At 38.0% G+C, this 21,890-nt stretch overlaps 1 protein-coding gene and 1 long non-coding RNA gene across 5 annotated transcripts in view; both read right to left on the reverse strand.

Annotated features, from left to right (window-relative positions):
• Positions 1-7,156, reverse strand: part of FBN2 (fibrillin 2) — a 117,455-nt gene extending 110,299 nt beyond the window's left edge. Inside the window, exons 1-4 of one of the 2 annotated variants that reach the window (XM_057378242.1) lie at positions 6,357-7,156; positions 5,473-5,555; positions 2,104-2,202; positions 1,492-1,587 (exon numbers count right to left, since the gene is read on the reverse strand). In XM_057378242.1, coding sequence (XP_057234225.1) covers positions 1,492-1,587; positions 2,104-2,202; positions 5,473-5,555; positions 6,357-6,592 — 514 coding nt within the window. In that variant the 5' untranslated portion in view covers positions 6,593-7,156. The remainder of the gene's footprint in view (positions 1-1,491; positions 1,588-2,103; positions 2,203-5,472; positions 5,556-6,356) is intronic. The other variant, XM_057378241.1, reaches the window with a different exon arrangement.
• Positions 7,157-11,719: 4,563 nt separating this feature from the next.
• LOC130580632 (uncharacterized) overlaps positions 11,720-21,890 on the reverse strand; it is a 15,616-nt gene continuing 5,445 nt past the window's right edge. For all 3 annotated transcript variants that reach the window (XR_008966134.1, XR_008966133.1, XR_008966132.1), the window contains exons 4-7: positions 17,658-17,801; positions 16,853-17,232; positions 13,935-14,054; positions 11,720-13,195 (exon numbers count right to left, since the gene is read on the reverse strand). This is a non-coding gene — a long non-coding RNA (uncharacterized LOC130580632). The remainder of the gene's footprint in view (positions 13,196-13,934; positions 14,055-16,852; positions 17,233-17,657; positions 17,802-21,890) is intronic.

A 21,890-nucleotide genomic window follows, 5' to 3' on the forward strand; every position in this document is an offset into this window, starting at 1 on the left:
TTAATTAATTGTGTCTATTTCCAGGCTCAATGCTTCAGCTCATTGCTTCAAAACTGTCAAAAATTAACACATGCTCAAAATCAAAACATTTCATCTTACAGGACAGTCACAAAACTTTAATTTTTTTAAATTTTTGGTCTAGAAGTCATTAGGCTGTGTTCCTACACACRTATTCTCAGTTTAAAAGTGTCATTTGCAACACATTTGAGTACCCAGTGCAAAAGAACCTCAGCAACCTAGAGAAGGTAATAATTTCAAACTGGAAAAATGGACGTGTGCATATCATGGGGGGAGCACAAAATAATGTAGAATTGTGATAAAGCCTCACTTCTTACCAAGCAGCACAGAACAGAATTAGCTTTTACTGAGAATGCACACGTAAAATTAATGAACAATGACACTTCAGCAGTCTCGCTAATTAACATAATTACCTACATTTTTCTAAATAGAAATAAAAATGCATTCTTAAGACTGTCTAGAAGACAAATATGCAATCCTGCTTGAAAATTTAACTGTCCTATACACTGAAACTAATCCCAAAAGYTGGTTTAGATTTTCTGGATAGCTTCAGGGTCTCCACTTGAAAATTCAGTCACCTTTTCATTTATTCACTGGAAATATACCTCATCTGAGAATTCAGGTGTTGACCCAATACTTGAACAACAGCAGGAAGGKACCAGGAGCTCTTAACAGAAAATTTCATGGGACTAGTGACACAGTTTAGGGTTACAACTCTTTGCTGGAATTTTAGAGAGTTTTATCCAGCTAGAGATAAAGTAAGAACAAGACTGCCTTCCCGCATTTGCAAAAACAACTAAGGGGAAAAAAATTACTTTCTACAAAATTCAATTTGTTTTTTTGCATAGCTCCCCTGTGTTTGTTTCTAGTTCTGACTACTTTATGCAAACAATTTCTCTAATTAGCAGTCAGCTGGCCTCAGAATATACTTTGAGTCTTTCTTCCCTACAGCCTTTTTTACTGTTTGCTAAATTGCAACATCTTGTAAACACTGTTACAGGTAAAGCTGGGCAAATAATTGATTTTCTAGCTTGTCTGCCAACCCAAAAAAAGTATCCAAAAGGTTTGACTATTCAATCTTTTTTTCTTTAGACAAATAGAAAACAGAAAAACATGCTTCAAACCAGCAGGAAAGCTATTGTTCTAAGATAGAGAAAACTTTGTTAAAGAGAATGAAAAACTAGTGAACATCTGGTATGAAGAGTGGGAAGCACAGTGACATTGCTCCCCGAGGGTTTTCAAAACTGCTTGGAGAATCCAAGCTGTAATTTGAACTTTAGACAATACAAAAGCACTTCATGCACAAACCAACTGCTGGCTAAACATCATACCCCAAACCCAGCATTTCTTCCAGGCATTTCACTGCATTTCAGCAAACTGGCTTTTTCACCTTCCTCCTGTAGCTAAAGCAACAGGTCCAGCTGGCAGAACTCCTRTGGCTTTGCTGTGAAAAGGGACAGAGCAGTGACTTACGCTGTTCACAGTGGGCCCCAGAGAAGCCCTTCTGGCACTGGCACCGYTGGTCCACGCACATCCCGCCATTCCTGCAGCTGATGCTGCACTGCTGCGCTGCAGGGAGACACCCAAAATCAGCCAAATACACCACACCAGGCAGCAAAAGGCCACAGAAAAATGACCTTGTATGATCTCTGAAATGTGATCTGAATGATGAGCTTTATATCATTTATGCTGTATGTACTGCATGTACATCCATTAAGAGGTTTTGTCAGGGTTTTCAGGGCTATTATGGAGCAACTTGGAACTTTTAATCMCACTGGAGCCTGTGCAATATCCAATTCTTACAAAAATGGTCTCCATGAAAATGTAAACAATGCACACATTCACTCTCAAACTTGCTTATCTCTTTAGGCACATTTAAAAAAAAATTTGTCACACAAAGTAACCATGGCATGCATGGTGCATCACACTTGATCAAAAACTTGAGATATCTTACTGGAACGTAATTTACATTCATGTATGCAGTAATGACAAGTTATTGTCAAAGATGTTGGGTTTTTTTTTCATTGAAACTTAAAGAGAATGACTTTAAATGAAATCTCTAATGAAAATAAAGTAAGTCCTTACCAGGTTTTGATCCACATGTAGGTGATATCTGCCCACTTGCACAGGTGCACATGTTGGGACGGGAACAAAATCCATCACCACAGTTATTTCTGCAAATTGCTGAGGGAAAACACAGAAAGATAGTGATGGGTATTAACAGTAAACTGAGTCTAAAACTGSAGGAAAAACAAGACAACACTTGAAAACTCACTTCATTTGGACAGTTYTTAAAGGTAATTTAAAGTTAACTAAAGCAAACCAAATTTTGGCATAATCAGTATCTCTGACAAATTTCAGGACAACCACAAACAAATAGGGCATATTCATTGACCTGACCATTGAAACCAGGTAATCAACTCTTTCCCTAATTAGAAATACTAGTCAGTTACACAAGTAATGTAAAATTAGTAAAAATATGCCTTTCAGACCACAAGACCCACGGAAAATATTACCAAGAATCCAAGACTTGAATGAAGATAAACAGTGCCAATTTATGCTGCAGGCTTCATTCTTTTAATTYCTATTTTAAAGGCATTTTAGGATCTTTTTTTTTCCCAAAGATTATCCACCCTTTACCCAAGCAGTTTTGTGGGAAGTCAATGTCCAGATGCAGRACTTTGCAGATTTTGTGTTGCTTCACTACACGTAGTTTTCTGTACACAGGTATTCCCACACTATTATTTAGAAACTGGCCATAAAAACCCCAACAGAGCTTGTCCACCCCATTAGTGTGTGTCAGGTGCCTGATGATGAGCCACACTCCTTATGACCTGAAGTCCTGCCTTCCCCTCTAACTCACCATCCAGCACAGCTCCATTGCACAAAGGAGTGAACAGAATCACAAACAAAAGAGCTAAAAGGCTCTAAATTAACACATCAAATGAATCTGCTCAGTTTGTAAATCTCTCATCAAGAGAGTCTGAAAGAGTAAGAGCCAGCACAGCACAGGTTGTAAAAAAAGACACATATTGAGAAACAACTTGTAAAGCAAAAGAAACAAACAAACAAAAAAAAAACCAAACCAATCAAGAATCACAATTTCTTTGTAAGTTTTGAGAGAATGAAATAATCTGGCAGCACATCTCCACTGAAGCACTGCAATGGAACACACACCTTCAGTAGATCACTTGCCAACACCATTATCTAGGCATCAAAAAGAGACAACATGCATCGTCTACATTTATCATTAAATTTCCCTACAACTATGCCCCAAATGAGAAGGCAGAACTGAAAGAGTTTGTGGGATTATGGACTGACTTGAAATATTTTCTCCATGAGCAGAAGCAAAAGTGAGAACTTGACAAGCATAGGAAACAAGGCTGTTTTCATGTATTCCTGTTCAGTCCATCTTTATGCAACACAGRTCAATCTCCTGATAAAGCAAGGTTTACATTTAGTCCATTTTGTCAGTTTGTTATCTGTTAAGAAGTATTTTTTTAATCAGCTAAAAGCTCTAGACCTTAAAGCATACCCTAAATATGCTTTCACCAGTAYAGTTTATTCTATATAACAAAAGAGTCAATCTAAGAAGACCTTTGATTTCTAGATGAAAGATCACTTTTAATCATAAATAAACAACAGACCACAACAACCACCACCACATCATCAGCTGGAAACACTGTCCGGTCAGAATGGCTTCCTTTTGATCTATGACTGGCTTATGGATTTCTCCTCATCAAATGTTACTTTTAAAATCACCGATTACATTATGCATCAACTATAATCAGCACATCTCCAGTAAGAAGTTTGGTAGCTTGTACAGCATCCTGTGTAGGTGGTTTTGCCTAGATGAACTCTAGCTGTAAAGAACATCATCTCAATTGACATTAAATGTAAGCACACTTAAACCTTCACCAAAAGCAGAAACAGAAAAATGTCACAGACAATATTACAGATGGTCTGGCAAAATCATCCACCCTCCAAACATGATAGAAAGCTGCAATGAGACTTCAGGCAGTAAGTAGGAGATGAAACAGTCCTTTGTGCACACAAATTAATAATAATCAAAGATCATTCTGGATGTGAACAGACCTGAGACCAAGGCCTTAAGAAGCACTGAGAGTCACAATTTAAGGGTATCTTGCAAGGATTTCTGAAAGGCTCTAGTAACATTTGAACCAGACACAYGGCTGAATCTGGAAAGTCTATCAACAGTGTAACAGGCAGCCTTAATCCTTCCTAAAAACTCTACCTTAAAGCAAGCCAGTATTGAAAGAGTTGATAATTGTGAACAGATCATTTTGAGCAACTTCTTTCATTCCACAGGGACACTGATAAAAGTATCTTCCTCTGAATGACACCGTTATCCTGGGAAATTCTGGGTCAACTTTAGGTGAAAGTAAGTGATACATGGMATTTATTCCCAATATTACCAAGGCAAGTTTACTCATGGAAAACCAATACATGTGAGCAGGTGGGAGAGCCTGGTAATCATTAAAAAAAAAAGCCACTGAAGGTCAAAAGCTTGGCAGACCATGGCTTATCACCCTTTCCYTCCCCAGTTTCACCCGGTATGTCTACAATTTATTAGATGGAGTATTACAAAGACCTCCACTGCTTACATAAAGGGCAATATATTCTTGAAGCTGAATTCTGAAGCTGAGCATACTTATTAACAAAACAGACAGCGACAGGCTAGARTGAATGGAAACAGACAGAAAATGTAATTTCTGAAGGACGTGTGTGTCTACCATCAGCTTGTATCTAACAGGGAGAAAATAAATTTTCTACTTCAAGAGAGACAATATCCCCTAAGACATCACCCCCACCCTCCCACCCCCCCTAGAGTATGAGCACATTCCCCATACACACAACTTTTTTTAATTCTTTTTTGCCAAGCCTCATATGTCCAAAGTCACATTTGTCAGCAGAGCACCTACTATCTACCATTACCAGGCAGCCAGTCTACACACCTGACAGCTATTAACATACAACTAAAAATGACAGACAAGATAATAAACACCCTAGATGTTAAAAAACCTTCCTATTTGACTGCAATTCCAAGTTCCAGAAAACTTCAAGACCTGATCTGCTCATAGCAAGACCTTTTGGTTTTTTTTTTTTTTCCTGTTACTAGAGTTAAGTATTTGATTTAACAAAGGTTTCTCTTTTTTTCCTTTTTTTGTTCATTGTCATGGGTTTTCTTAAAAAAACTAGGTGGAGACACGTCTCTTATGAACATACCAACGCAATTGGGCAGCCCTTCAGTTACAAGGAACATGGACCTGTAAATCCATCTTGATTTTTTTCTCTTTTTCTCATTTTAAAAAATAAGGTAAAAGACAGAACTCAATTGTCTTTTCTCATACTGAATGGAACAGTGACTCACAGAAGAATGTCTACTTTTATTGTTACCCCTTGAGCAGTAGAAGCTTGGAATCAGACACTTACGAACAATGCACTGATTTCCTCCAGGGAGTGTCTTCCATCCAGGGCAACAATATGAACGAAATCTAGAGCCACAAACATTTGGCCTGCAACACATAAAAAGCAATAAATACATATGCAAAAATATTAATCACTCCAAAGAGAATTTAGTGTTTTACATATACATAAGGGAAAAATTCAGCTGCATAAAACAAACAAACAAACAAAAAGTGCATAGTAAAGCTGTCTACAAAAAAAAAAAAAATCCTCCCCAAATAAACAAAATCTTTCTCCAAGGCATTTTATTGTGGGTTAGTTCAGCTGATCAGTATAAAGAGGAGAGGTGGATGAGGCAAGAGCAGGCCACATTCATCTTTGCTGCAGCTGAGGATAAAGAAGGGATGAGTTTGATTCTGCATTCATACAAAGTCTGAGAAGCCTTGCTATAAAAACAGGCTTCATGCTGTCATCTGACAGAGGACAGAAGGGAAGCCTGCTCATAAAGACAAATAAACTAATTCAAAACACCCAAGAAGTCTCCAAAACAGAAAAAAACCAGAAAGACTTTGCACCATTTCTATGTAGAACCCAAAACAAAAATGTCAAAGTATCACAGTATCAGAACAAGCTGGATCAAGAAACCCAATGGGGTCCATCTTTTAGCTGTAATAGTCCCATACAATGTCTGCTTTTAATTAAATTCAACTAATTAGGAGACCAGATTCAACAGCCAAGGACCAGACTCTCAATTCAGTGAACCATAAGTCCTCAGCCCTACAAAAAGGAGGGAAGGGGAGCGGCAGCGGGGGCTACACGAACACCACCGAGGGCACCCGTGGGGAAGGGGCTGGGGAGACGCCCGAGTGATCGGACAGACGGCGGGGACGGGGTTTCAGCCTTGTCCCTACCCGCGGAGCGCGTCCTGCTGTCCTCGCCTGCGGACCCGGCCGATCCGGTCCTCCCGGTAAGCGGCAGCGGCGGCGAAGGAGCCGCCCGCTCCTCCCGCAGCGCGGAGCGCCGGTGGTGGATGCTGCTGCTGCTGCTGCTGCTGCCGCCCGGCCGCTCCGTGCGTCCGCAGCGCCAGGCAACCCAGCCATAGGAAGAAGCAGCCGCGCAGCGCCCAGAGCCACCGCCGTCTCCCCATCCTGCAGCTATCCCGGCGGGAACCGGGGAAGCAGCCGCGCAGGGATGCGCCGGTCCCGCACCGCCGTCAGCAGGCACCGCTCGGCTCCTGGCCGGGGATGGGCTTCAGCGGCGGAAACTCCGCCGTTTGTGCTCCCCAGCCTGCCCGGCCGCCGCCGCGGACACGGCGGGGCCAGCGGGGCCCGGACTTCACGTTGCTCGCACCCGCACGCACGTACCCCTCTGCGGAGAGGGGGGAAAAAAGAGGAAAAAAAGGCGAGTAGGTTGGGATTTTCTTCCCCTCCGCCGCAACAGGAAATCCAAGAGAACTGCGCTGAATTTCCCCTGCAAAAATAAGAACCAGACGATAATTAAGCGCGCCTAAATAAACGTGCCGGGACAGAGCGAGATGGGAGCAAAAAGCCCCTGCCCAGCGCCAGGGGCGGTTTTAGAGCGGGCTGGCGGAGCGGAGAGAGCCGGAGGAGGGGCCGGTGCCTCCGGGCCGGTGCGGGTTGGGGATGGGGAGAAGGAAAGGAAGAGGGAGGGGGCGGGAGGGGGCGCACACACGCGGCAGGGGCCGGGAAGAGGGGATGGTAGCATAGGAGAGGAGGCAGAGGGAAGGATGAGGGGGGCGGGCAGAGGGCGGGTGCCGGAGGCTGTTCCGGAGCCGAGGGGCTTCAGAGGGCGAGCAGCGCAGGTAGAGCTGATCCCAAAGGGGGTTCTTCGCATTCTTTCGTCTCCCCTGCACCACCMCAACCTCAGAACTTCGCCGTTGGATGGACACAAGCCCGTGCGGAGAGGCTTGTGAGCAAAAGCCATCCCTGTGGAAGCACAGGGAGCTCCCACGGAAAGTGCTGCATCCAAGGATGTGTCCGGGACTCCAACACCTGCCCTGCTAGTGAGGTCGGACACAGGAACGCCTGACACATTCCTGACACCCGAGAGCTCCTTCCCGGCTCGGATTAGCTGAGCCTTCGGGGATGGTGGTTTTGCTACCGAACATCAAAATCACCAAGAACAGGGATTTGTGGTACTGGATTATTTGGCAGTTTCCTTCAGGAGCAGTTTTTGCAAGTTCACACCTGAAAATTTTACTTGTTCCCTGCTTGCTGTTTCTCCCTACATAACCATCCTAACAAAACCCCGGCTTAGGAAATTTCCCGATTGCTTTTTGAGGCCAAAAGCACGCATTCACCTAGATGTGCAGAATAGTTAGCGACCTGTAGAAAGCAAACAAATTCAATGCAAACAAAAACATCGCCCTGCTGACAGTCCCTAAGTGCWGGCTGCAGGTCATTATGATAACAGCAGGACACAATCTGGTTTTGTCATCTGAGAAGATTTGTCCCTTTGAACTACCAGGAAACTTTTTTCTTTTGTTTTAAAACAAAACTAGAACATGTAACWGCTTAATTTATCTCCACCTGCATATTTTCTGTCACTTCTAATTCTGGGATGAGAAGCAAAGAGCCATGTTTTGTTATCTCTGAAACAAAACCCCCTAGCCAAGAGGTCACAGAGACACTCTCTTGTCCAACTTACTGCCCAGTGGCTCTAAAAGAGGCTCCATTTACAGACCTATGTTCTGGCAGATCAGAAGCTGATTTCACTTAAGTTTGTAAGGTTAGCAAAAATAATTTTGCCTGGAAGGGTTTGTCTTTAAAGATCTTGAGAAACAAAGGGACTTATTTAATGCGCTATTTTATAAAGACCACTGGGTAGAAGGKTTCAGGAGCCTACTGATTGTAAGTGAGGTTTGGAATTTCTTCAAAGCAGAAGCTAYTAAACCTGTCATGAATGAAATGCAACTAAAGTAGTCAGGAAAAGAGAAGGATTCCATGCCACTTTGGGTGAGTAACTGTCTCCAGAAAACACAAAGAATRGGTAGATAGAACACAAGGAATCAAAAGCAAAGAACTGATTAGAGATAAGCTCAGGGTCTTCGATATCAGGAAACACAGGGATAAAGAAGCAATTCTCAGAAATTAAAGACAGAACATCTGGAAAAAAGAAACTAGAAAATCTCTAAGGGAAAAAAAAGAAAAGCAATGAAACAAATAAACAAACAACTCTTTCCCCCCCCCCCCAAAACAAAAAAAAAAAAAAAAAAAGCAATTACACAGCAAGAGTGGGCTATAAATTAAGGAGTGGGAAAGTTATGATTTAAAGCCAAGAGAGACATAATTTGAAAGTGGAAATAYTGAGCACAGTAACAAAAGCAAAGTCAGCAGCTACCAGTGATTTGTAAAATGATTTGTAAGACTCGGGAGACCTCCTTGCATTCAAACCCAAAGAGAACTAGAGAGCCCCTTGATAGATTTTTGAAAGGGACTACCACAAAAAACTACTAAACATTCACTGGTCAAGATTGGGCAAGATGTCTTACTTTTGATAAGTTTGGTCTCCATAAATATGAATACAAGTTAATGCTTACCAAGAAAGCTGTCTTTGTTGGAATGGGGATCATAAATAATTTTCATGGGTGCAGACATGATTTAAAGTAATGATTTTGTTCTGATCATTCACGTTAGAACTACATTTGTTAAAGYTGGAATAGCTGTCCATAAAAGCCACTGCTACAGTTAAGGAGGGAAAATCATTGCCAAAGGACTTGGGTTCTTTAGCTAAGAGCAGTTCTCTTAAAAATATGGAAGGAAATTAATAAAAAAAATTGCAATATGATAAATTAAGTTACTGCTATAATTAGAAGCTTCTTGGATAATATGGGAACACAGGTCTGCATTAGAAAAAGTAGAAATTAAGACTAGAAGTACTTGTGGGATGAAACTAGATTTCTTCAGGAAGGATATTTTACATAATAYCTCCCAACTCCTGAAAAGCATTTGAATTTGCTAATCCCAGATTGTTTCCTATCCTATTCCCTACATGTTATTAAATAGAAAAGCATTTTTCACAGAGGATGCCATCATATATTTACATTGCRTAGTTGACGGAGAAGAATGAGTGATGCCTCTTTTGCTTTAGCTGAACTTCCACTTCAAGTCTGACCAATTCAAATAAAAAATTGTTCAAAATGTTTTACATAGTGGATATTCAGAAAACATACAAGTGTACATCTGCATACAGAAAATATTTCCAGAGGAAAGCTCAAAATACAGATTATTTTTAATTCACACTTTCCCTAAATAATTAAATTTTCTTCCCAAGCAAGAGTGGGAGATCCTTTTAAGTAAAGCCAGTCAGATTATTTTGACATTTTGAAACAAAGTAAACACATAGACAATCATTTTGCAAATGCAGGATCCCCTTAAACTAGACTTATTTGGTGTAAATAATTTCTTACAGTGCTGAAAATTATGTCCCTCAATGGCCACCTTTTTTTGACAGTTAAAAACATTCTCAGCTATTCATTATTTGAATCACTGAAAACACCCARTGGTGGATATCTAGATCAGCACAGGTATTAAAAGTAGAAATTACAAGACAATGTCAGGATTAAAAATCTCTTTTCAGCTCTGTTCCCTCTTCCCCACTGGAGCAAATCCACACCTCTACATTTTCAGGAGTGCCAGCCTTCATCTGGTAAATTTCTCTGGTATCTTCACAAGAGATCTATTTTAAAATATTTTTGGAAAATACCTTGGAAATTCATTTGATTAAYCCTGTCTGCTGCAAAGCAAAAAGAAAATGGACAAATTGACCATTTAACCTGTACATCAGGAATTCTGCACAGCTGCAGGTGATCTGCTGCAGATGCCAGCAGTTTACCAGTAAGAACTACTGAGCTGCTTGCTCTTTTTGCTTGGCTGGTTGGTTTTATCTTTGGGGTTTTTTTACCATTTGTCTAATATATCTGACCATTTTGATTTCTAATCCTGTCCTCCAGTGTAATTGTGCTATCTCCAGATCATCATTAATCAGGAAATGGAATAAATACTAGAAAATTAAATATTTTAGTCTATACTGTGATTTTTTGTCTTACTTAGAAGATTGTCATTTGAGACAGTTTCAAAAGCATTGCTCAGATGACATAGTCAATATCTATTTTTTTTTTAAATTCAGTCTATCTGCTTTGTTCTCTGCCTGTGCTTTCCTTCCTTTTGATGAGCCTCTTTTGGTTACTTTTGATGTTACTGTTTTCACAKGGAAACTTGAATTATTTCTTTTTCAGCATTATTTCAGGCCAGGAATTATATTAGTTGGCCTAACTTCCTTTTTTCCCCACTGTTTAAATATAGGCACTGATTTGGTATATGCCCATAATTTGGTAAACAGAAAATGAAAACTAGTAAGCAAAAAGAGATAAAACTCATTTATTYCCACTCTAAACTTATTATTAATAAAAAATAAGTGAAGAGTTCTGATTTCTTCTATCTCTGTGCTCATCTGGAAAATTTCAATGCATATGAAGGACATTGCAGCCTTTTAAGAAGCAATTTTGATTCATATTTTTAATAATTCTTTTATATATAAGTGAATATATTATTCACCTAATTATTATATATAAATGAATATATTATTCACATAGTTATTCACATAAATAAACAAAATATTTATTCACATAAAGTCCTTTGCACAGGTAACAAATAGATAAATTATTCCACCRTTTCAGTTTTATCATCTATAAAATCCAAAAAGAGTTTAGTAGTGGTCTCAAAACAATGTTTCCATTGCAGAAGGAAAAAAYGTATAGGAAGTGTATGTTGACTGAGGTATATTGAAAATGAAAAAAAAAAAACATTAAGTGAGGCTTATAAAATAAAAGAGGAAGATACTTAAGACATAAAACAATTCAAAAAAAGCATAAAAGTATCRAAAGACATCATGAGAGAACTATTCCATGCAATTAAACAAAAGATCTCTCAATGCTGCAAAGCTTCAGCTACAAAAGGATTATCCAGCTTGCAATAGCTGATTCTTTACCTTTGTGACACAMATAAAAAGGTAAACAAGGCAAAATATTTTAGCACATCATTCCAAAAGTGATTTGTGTGTTCTGTCTGTAAGACCTCATATTATTTGGGATTTTTTTTTTTGTTTTAACATAGAAGAATAAAGCTCTGTACTGATTTTTCCTTGTTTTTAAGTGATGGCAAACAAAAGTGAAATCTTCCTAATTTAGACAGCTAACAGGAGTTAAATTGCTCTTTAAACTCTGAAATCTGTGATCAAAAAGAAGGAAATGAGAAAGTAAAAAAAAAGAAATAAATTAAGCAATATCTCTCTTCTTTTTCTAGATACAGAAGAAGTTAACCGGATTTTATGACAAAACCTAGCAATAGAAATAAGATTTGTGTATACATCGTAAATTAAACAGGAGGTTGAAGCTATCCTTACACAGAGCTTGAACAYCTGTGTCTATTTTAAAGTCATTCAAGTTAAACAAGATAAAAAACACAACAGTTATTATTGGATATTCTGTTTTGTCTTTGAAAAAAGAATCACAGAGCTGCTACAGTAATTCCCAGGTTAAGAAAATGTGTGCAGTCAATAATTATTTTATTTTATTCTAGAAGCTCTACCCTGGGGCGTCGGTAGGTGTAGCACATAAAAGGGCTCAGTTACTCAGGAGAAGCTTCATCTAGCATTAAACTTGGACAATGTGGTTTTAGTCATTTAAACATAAAGTAACTTTATAGCTGGATGATTTTAAGTAGTTGTCCTTTTATAGGTTCCTCTAAGCACTACTTTCTGATTCAGCTTCTCTTGAACAACATATTTAGAAGGCAAGGATTCAGCTGTCCTAAAATTCATTGAGGTGACATGTTCTCTGATAACCCCTGAATTAAACAGTATCATTATCTAAAYATAAGTAATCCTGAACAAAAAAATAGTCACAGTTTTCTGTGCTGATCATTTTGTGTTCTTCCTCTTTGATGAACCCATTGATCTTAGARGCCTTTTCCAACCTCAACAACTCTATGATTCCATGATTGGTTTTGCATCCTGAATAAAACTTAATTTTTACCAAATTAAAAGAGGAATTGTCTCTTCTTCATGGAATATAAGTACAGGTAGGCTTTGTTACATGCTGTAAGACTGATGCAAATGTCGAGTTCATGGAATCCTAGAATTCCAGAATGGTTCAAGTGGGAAGGGACCATGGTGGGGTATGTAGTCCTACATCCCTCCTCAAGCAGGGTTATCCCAGTGCCTGCGGCACAGGATTTTGTGATGTCCCATGCTAAATTATTATTACAACAGTTCCTTGATTTAGGCACACACCTATGAAAGGCAAAGCTCAACTGCAAATTGAAGCAGACTGGATCAGTCTAATCTTGGTTTACACAACTCTGATCATTGTTCAGGAGATTTTTTTTAGAAGGTCCACGCTTGAAGGAGAAATAAAATCTATTACGTGTTTTATATAAAATGTATAATAGATAATATTTTATATTGTCATTATGTAATGTTTAAAACAACTGTGACAGYACTACATGTACTAAGAACAATTCAGAGTTTGCATTAATGTATTTCAGCAGCTCTATGCCAGCAGGTTGTAATTATTATGTTATATACAGCATAAAGACTATAGGAAGGAAAAATAATAGGTCACGCACCAGTGCAAATTCCRTAAGAAAACTGGCAGAAATGTTTGGCATGTGGCCTTCCAGCAAGGAGGATTTTTTGAGTACAATGAAGCTCCAAAATCCAGCTGTATTGCCTGCAAATACAGGTATAAGGTTTGGTGTATAGGCTGCTAYACACAACACCTTAAACATATCTAAAGAAAACTAAAGATTCAAAGACTTTAAAACATTATGAAACTATCTGTTTTTATTTTCACTTCCTTAAAAACTTAATTTTGATCTTTTTAAATATTACACCCTAAGGTACAATCAGTCCTGATGTTTTTATTAGGTAAAATAAATCTGGATTTAAAATTACAGACTCTGAGTTTGCAGACACATGAATCTCAATGTATGAGGGAGAGAAGTCATACTAATTCCATACAGATGTCCTGCTGCATTCCTGTAAATTTTCAGACTGAAAAGGAAATGCTGGTTACACCCCTTTCCCSTTCAGCCTACGGTAGAAACATTTCACAGATTGCATATGTCTTTTGCATGCAGAGAAAAACAGTCATGGATTTGTCTTTGCTAATTCAAGCATTGTATTTATTTCATACTTATTTATTTATTGTATTTAAATTTTTTAACTTTTTTTCCAGCCTAGGAAAACCAGCCCTTGGGCTTCATTTTTTTTTTTCAATATGCCAACACAAAAATTTGAACAGTATTATTCACTTAAATATCTTTATTTGCCTAGGAAAAGAGCATATTTTTATTTTTATGTGTGTGCAAATAAACAAATACAGTTTTATATATGAAATGTGAATATTTTTCAGAAGTTGGTCCAGTAGAACTAAAAAACCTGAACAAATAAAATGTGACAATGCTTACCACAGCCCAGAAGGTTCTTCGCACAAAATAAGACCTTCATGATAAAGCTTTTCAGAACAGAAGCTGAAACCAAGTTGTTGGTTGAACCGTGTTCTCCACTGACTTCCACCGGCACAGAACCTTGTGCAAAATACAGGTGAATGTGAAGAAAGCATCTTCTTTTTTTTCTCCCTAATCCATAGATTGAAATCTGTTTATGAAGTTCCCTGAATTTCATTGAAGACCATCTTAACTGTAAAACAATTCTGCTACTGTTTAAGGCTGCTACTCTTTTTTTGTATTATTACAGTGACATCTAGGGGTGGTGGGGCTGTGCTCTGCAATCATGGGATAAACAATTAATCTTGATCACAAAATATTATGATCAATATAAAAGAAGCAAGAATTATTTAGCAGTGACTGCACAGAAGAAATGCTGCTAAGCTTGGCAGGTGGATTCATTATGAACATTATGCATAGCTACTTAAAATAATAGAGCTATATGAATTGGGGAGGGAAGGATGTCTTACAGATCCTTTCCAAAAGAGGGAAAAGCAAAAAGGCAGTCTCTTGATCCCAAAAAGGGGTAGCTGCAAGAGTCTTACCAAGYAGGGTCACATAACAGATATTTGATACAACATAGGATGTGGAATCAGCAAAAGAATTTTGTCAGAAGCAAATAAATATTCCATGGCACTTAGCCAGTTGCTGTGAGCAAGTTGATTCTGGCTTTCACATTACTCAAACAGCTCAATGATAAGGACTCATAGAGCTGTGAATTTGCAGCTGAAAAGAGTTTACCCTAGGACTACAGTTTATTTCATTATTTATTTACTTACTTACTTATCACTTTAATTATTTATTACTACTATTTATTGTTTAAACATCTCTTCCTCACCATCAATGAACTCAGTCTAACTACAGAAATTATCTGAAAAACTTAATCAAATGCATGTTTACTGACTATATTCATATGTTGCTTTACTTTCCTGTGTTCTCCTGAAGTTAAAATAGAACTTGAAAACTACAATGCAGTACTGTATCTTTAAAAGTTTTWAGCACTGTGATAAAAATCAGTACATAGAAATGCAATTTAAAATTGCCGAGTTGAGACATGCTACAGCAAACATATCAAAATGCATAAGACAGTACTATCTKTTCCTTCTAGTGTTTCACAAGCAACAAATCCCATCACTGACAGTTCTGCAAATCCATATTTCTTTAGATAAAATATTCCAGGATTGAATAAACCAAGAATTAATAAACTAAGAAAGCCCAGAATTGAAACACATTGTATCTATATAAATAAATACTGCTGAAAATATTCCATTTCACTTGTTACAAAAAAAAAAAAAATTGTTCATTGTCATTTGCTTTCTTTCTACCAACAAAAAGAGTCGAGCCTAGGCTGGCATTCTCCAATAAACCACAGGCTGAGTTTCACTTCACGGGAACTGATCTTGSTACAGAAATCTGAAGAAATTAAGTCTTGTTTATGACCATCATAAAGAAAATCAAAATGAATGAGGATGAAAAAACAGGTGGACAGGGATGTTTGTCTCCTCTGCACATGATTTGATTTTGAATGTGTAAATTATATGCCCTAATGCTACAATAGACTGAAGCAGAGAAACATAAATGGCACTGAAATAAACTTCAAGAAATTTTGTAGAACTGGATTTAGGCAAGCAAATATTAATTTATCCTCTATGGAGCTTTAGATATGAAGATTTTCCTGTATGTTATTAGTGATTATAAGGCTGGATCCCCACATATACACAGAATAAGATTTCATAGTGCACAAATTTAGTGGAACAGCCTTGAAAATGACTAAATAGCATATTATTAATATATTATTAATAACAATCCTGAGGATCTGGTGTGTAGCCCACAGTGGMATAACTGACCAAGACATGCAGCTGAGCGGATCATACATGGCAGTGGCATGCTGTAGTTAGCTAACTCTATGAAATGAGGAAACAGGTCTAAATTTAGAAGTTAATAGGTTTTCCACTAYTTCACTGGTTCCCTAGAGAGCACCATGAAAACAAAGTAATGGTTGAATGCTATTGAACTTGTAATAGCTAGAAATAATCTTCAGGAAACCACCACAYTCACCTCCAGGAAATGGTCTGATTTCATGACATCACCAAATTCATCTCCAGATTTCAGAGGYTGACTTTCAGAAGTGTATTGTATCTCTGTTTCTCTGAGATTACATTGCTTTTTGATAAAATCACCTGCTGTCGGWGTTTCTCACAGATTCAGCCAGCAGCTTAACTCAATAAAGATGACAGTTTTTCTCTAATTCATCATTATGCCATTGTGTTCCTGGGTGGTTCAGTAGCTGAGCTGATTTCCAGCAGTTTAGTTGTGGRTGATGGATCACCAAGATTGCAACAGCCTTTCTCAGCTGCTCTAAGGATATCTGAGCCACTCAGAATTTCTAATGGGCCATATAATTATGCAACTTCTGATTCTGGCTGATCTAGGAAACATGGATTGTAATTTGTGTTATTCCAGGATGTCTTCCCAGGTCATGTGGCACAGCCCCTTTGGTAGGGGGAGGCTCAGATCCAGTCTCAGCCCAGATYCTGGAACCCTCCTTAGTCTGAACACCTATAACTATTCCTGTTTTTATAAGAGCTCCTCATGTAATAGAATCATCTTTAGCCCATATACAGGCAAAAAAAAAAATTAATGGAAGTCAAAAGCCTTTTAATGGCACAGAATGAGGATTTGGAATGAGAAATTGAAATGCTCTCTGCGTACTGTGGGTTGTCAAGCTTGGATTTTCATCCTAACTAATTTTTTTGTGAATGACTTGGGGTAACATTTGTAAGATAATGTCCTATAGTAATGAGTGAGAACAGTTTCAGCCAAAACAGAAAATAAAAAAAAAAATAAAATGGATATAAGAGGCAATATTCCTTCTATACCTTAGAGAAAATATGTGCAGCCTCACTTTCGACTTCTCAGGAGAATCTTTTTTTTAGAAGAAAGAGACGGGCAATCGAAGCGTGTTCCCCACAGGCCTCCTGCTTTCCATCTGTTTCTCTGCTGCAGAAGCCAGCACTCATGTGGTCACTCATAGGGTGTGCTTGGCAAGCCTTGGAGCACAGATGCCAAGCTCTGGAATGTGGTTTCCAGGACTGATGTACAGGACTGTAGCTGTCTGCCTGGCTGGATTTCCTCATGCTCCAGGCTGGCCCCACATTTGGCTGCCAAAACTACTGAAAGGAGTTGCCAATAGGACTGGTGTCAGGATTGGTCTGGTTTGCTGTGCTAACATTCAGGATGCTGTGATCTTTCAATTTTCCTTTCACAAAAGAAAAAAAAAAGATAAAAGTTCTTTTGTGTGTTTCAGAACAAAATTTAGAAGGGTGGTTTGTGGTTTTTTTTTTAGAGCTCCTCTTTCAAGCAACTTTCGTGGTGGCAGAACAGTAAATGCCACATTTATCTGAACTGTTAGAACACCTACAGAAACCCACAAATTACAAATTCTGACCTTATTTTTCAAACAGGCCACAGATTTATCAAGTTCCTTCCCTGATTTGCTCATAGGTAAATAGGAAGATCATATTGCTTTCTTCATTCCTTCAGGACTGGGTATTTTGAATATTTTTAAAAGTTGGCAATAGGGCAAATAGCTTCTTCATGTGTCTAAAAACAGCATGTAAAGACAAGACATGCTTTTCTGTTTATGATTAAAGCAGGAATATAAAAGAATACTGAGACAGCGACCTCTGTTTGCATCTGGAACAAATGCACCAATCCAAACTTCTTCCTCCTACACATCGGATAATGGTGTCGCTCCATTCCCAACGCAAAGCAGACTAATTTGCACAGAAGAATAAAAGTTGGGGAATGCTTCCATCAGCAAAGTTCCTGGAAACAGAAGGGGGGAAAGATTAAGAAGCAAAAATGCTCAAGAAACAAAGATCAGGGATGGAGGAAATAGAAAAAAAGAAGTAGCAGAAACTGGATCAACAAGGACTGCATTTGGAGACAACAAAAACCTTGTGGTCTTGAGTGCAAATCACACCACAGGAACATTTCAAAACTTGGGCCTGCACTTTGTACCCCGGAGACCTTAAACCAGCTCTGGAATGAAGCAATACTTGACACGTATTAGAGGGAAATGTAAATTTTTTTCCAGAGGCAATGGCAAGTAAAGAACAGTGAAAAGTACAAAAAAACTCACCCTAYGATTACTTTAAGGACTGTGAAAAGTTTTATCCGTTTGTCATATTTATTATCTTTATTCTTCTAAGAATAAGAATGGATGAAGTGGGATAAACATCCCAGAAATATATAGTTACTCTTCAATTTTTTTTTCTTATTTGGAGAGGATAGAAAAAAGAGCTGAACTTTTTATTGATCAAAAAGAGTTAAAATAAAAAATGAATTTAAAAACATGAAGGGTGTGTCTCTGGGATGGGTGAGGGATTTAATAATGCATTAAAAGAATGCAAGACACTTTAGGAGTTGTGAGGTTATATTCAGTGTCATGTCTGGGACCATGAAAAGTGTCTGTGTTTTACTGGATAAACATAAATGAACTTCTCACTGATCTAAGAAGTTCTACTGGATGGTTCCAAAAGTTCATTATCCAAACCAGCCTGCATTTGAGGGACAGCTTCTCCTGGATTTCATGTCTATCTCTTGTTGAAATCAAAAACTGGAACCAGAGAGGCAAAAAGAAGAAAAAATGCAAACAAAAGGCCACTGTAGCCATTCTGCTAAACAGATATATTTAACAGGTCTTTCCAAGAATTATAGAAAATTGTGAAAAAACTTCTGTAGGACAAATGCCAATAAAATTACATCCATCTCCAAATTGTGAATTCTTCACAAAACTGTTAAAAATCATCACAGAGAGATCAAACATGTTTTCTCTTTGATCTAATGTAGGCTCCACAACAACAAAAAAAAGGCCAAAATAAAATGTACTAGACTTTTTCTAAGGGTACACTTGAATTTGGCACGCAATTAATGAGTTCAGAAACAGTGTCTTTACAGATTAAATAATTTAAAATTAAAATGTGACCACAAAATTAATCCTGTTCTTTCGTAGCACATGATACAGGGTACTGCATTTAGTCTGAAATTAATAAGGAGGCATATAATCATATGAATTTCAAAATTTTAAATGTTGCTATCTCCTGTTACRGAAGTGGGAGAGGTTTTACTCTACACCTCTAGAACTTCTGATGTGATTTTTCTTTATTTATCTATAAGATGGAAATTACAGGAGCATTCTGTGTTTGCAAAACAATCCCATTTGAATTTTTGAAAAACTTTTACAATGATGCCTGATTTTGCTCTCTYCTAGAAGACAAAGTAAGCAAAGCTTAACGTTAGAAGCACGTCCTTGAGCCTCTAAATGTCCAGTTTGCAAAGACCTTAATAAAATGCTGCAAATAAAAAATACTTCGCAAACATTAGCAGTGGAATAAGAAAACAGCAATAGTTATACTGAACACCAGGAAAAAAAGCTCTCAGGATTTGCTATCCCTTTGATAGCGATGACAACCAAGGGGAATATAGAAATGAGGAGAAAATAAGATGGAAGAAAAAAAAGGAGAAGAAAGTGTAAAAATGTGGATTCCAACAGAGGGAATTCAATCTCACTGCCATGCTGTTTGTATGTGATTACTCTGTAAGGTGAGAGGACCCACAGACACAACATTGAACATATTCCCCTTTTCATCCAAAGAATAAGGGAAATTTAAAGCAGTGARTTGTTCAATTGATCTGATTCATATCTTACCCCAAGCGAACAAGGGCTCTCATGGAATGAAACACTCAACAAAATAAAAATTCAAGTTTTCTTTCCAGAATGGTGGGTTTCACAATACACAGAAGTGATCATCTACTTTCCTTCTACTTTTACTTAACTCTTCACTTGAAAACACCTAACCACTGCATAATTAGAGTACAGTGTGGCCCAAGTAATCTGTGAATTTGTGATTGAGGAACAAGCCACCAGACACTACAACTTATCACCCTGGAGCTCTGTGTCAGATGAGATACATCCTCCTCAAGCATCTAGCGTAAAGTTTCTCTTTAAAGGAAAATGTAGCCATTTGATTCTTTTCACAGGGTATCAGSTGTCTGCTTTTATCACTCAGCATTCCAGCATTCACACAATGTGTCACAGGTCAAGTGAGAAAATTTAGAAAAAAATGCTCTCTTCGGGATTAAGTGGTGGGGATTAGTTTTAATGAGTTTAGGGGTGGGGCTTTTTTGGTTTTTTTTTTGGTTTTGGTTTTTTTTTTTAAATTTATTTTGAATGGTTTGGTGTTTTGGGGTTTGTTTGGTTTTGCTTCTTTTTAGTTCACACAGAAATTCCTGTACATGAGAGAGTAGCTTATATTGTAATTTTTTCAAAAGTACAGTCACACAAAGCAATACAACTGTTAATGAAATTCTGAAGGAGAAGAAGGTAGATACTTCCCAACAGCATTTTCTATTTCTAGAATGTTATAAATAAGTCTGACTATCATGGTTAGATCTCCTTTTCATCCTGGAAATTTCACACAGTTGGAAAAAGACAGAAGCCTGTGGAATAATTCAAAATAATTCATATCTACACAACTGTGGATTCTTTGGGACTCTACCTCTGTTGGCTAGTGGAAGAGTGAATTATCAGGGACACAGATACTATTAAATGGTTCTTCAGGCAGTCAGATTCTAAGGAAAAATACAGAGAAAGTTAATAAATCCATAATGGAAAGTTGGATAAGGACACCAAGCCTCCTGTCTGCATTTCATGGCACCTGAAGCTGGAAGTTTCTCTTCTTTACTTCCCTTTTGACTAGGAGGCARTATCTGCTCCAGAATCAGTGAGAAAATCTTTTCAGTTCACCAGTGGAGAACCAGAGCAAGGCAGGGAAGCCTCCAAAACATTAAAGATATGGGTGGAAAAAAGACACACCGAATGTTTCTGGGAAAGAGGAATGGTTGTTTCATGTGAGCTTGATGAGGAACTGGGCCAAAATCAAAGTATTTCTGTAAGAGCTTTGGGGGATGCAGTTCAGCCATGAAATGGACTTGCCAGACAGTACTGGCTATGAGATTACCTGGCAAATGAAAACAAAGACAGACAGATAAAATTAATTTTATTACCTATAACAATTATAGGTCCTCTGAGAGGCAAAAAACATAATATAGGAGGGAAATTATATTAAATATATAGYCTAAAAGGGATATAAACTTATAGATTACGCATCATAAAAATCTTTGTGTAAAATATGTCCATCTGAGGTGGCTGCATTCTGCTTTTTGAGTTGGTTTTGTTTGGGATTTTTTCTTTTTTCAAGACAGCTGAACACAGACGGCTGGCTGAGAGAAATGAGAATTATCTTACCTTTGCATTTTCTTATCTACAATAGACAGTGGGGAACAAAAAAGAGGAAAAAAGAGAAAGAAATATGCCAGATGTGTTTCTAGCATGTTAATGTGAAGGAAACTGCAACAAATGTTGACATTTTGGCACTCAGAACATCACTCTGAGTGGGGTCTAAGTGGTGGAATGTCAACATTCTCCACTTTCTCCTAGCAAAATATTTGCTATAAAATGTAAATGAAGACCAGAGCTTTTTCCTCACATTAGCTTGCAAAAACATCTGGATTTGTGTTTATATTGGTTGGCATCACAGGGTTATCCTTAAAAGAAATCTGCTTTTATTTTCTAATTTCTAATGGAACCTCTCAAACACAAAATGTTTTTCTGAGTAATACAATATTGTCTGACTGTGGGAGTAACCTTAAAATAAAGTTTAAAAGTAGCTAAATCTATAGGAGGCTTATGTGAGAGCAGGTGAAACATGGAAGGATACAGAGCAAAAGCCACTTCCCTCTGAGGCCCAAAAAACCACTCAAAACCAGGTAATGCCACTTCACTGGCTTTCATGTTAATAAGGATCAATTTTAAGATTTCTTTTTTTCTGCTATTGCAGGAAGCAAATCTAG

Source organism: Malurus melanocephalus, unplaced genomic scaffold (genome assembly GCF_030028575.1).
Source record: "Malurus melanocephalus ecotype Western Australia unplaced genomic scaffold, MMel_1.1 scaffold_350, whole genome shotgun sequence".
NCBI lineage: Eukaryota > Metazoa > Chordata > Aves > Passeriformes > Maluridae > Malurus > Malurus melanocephalus.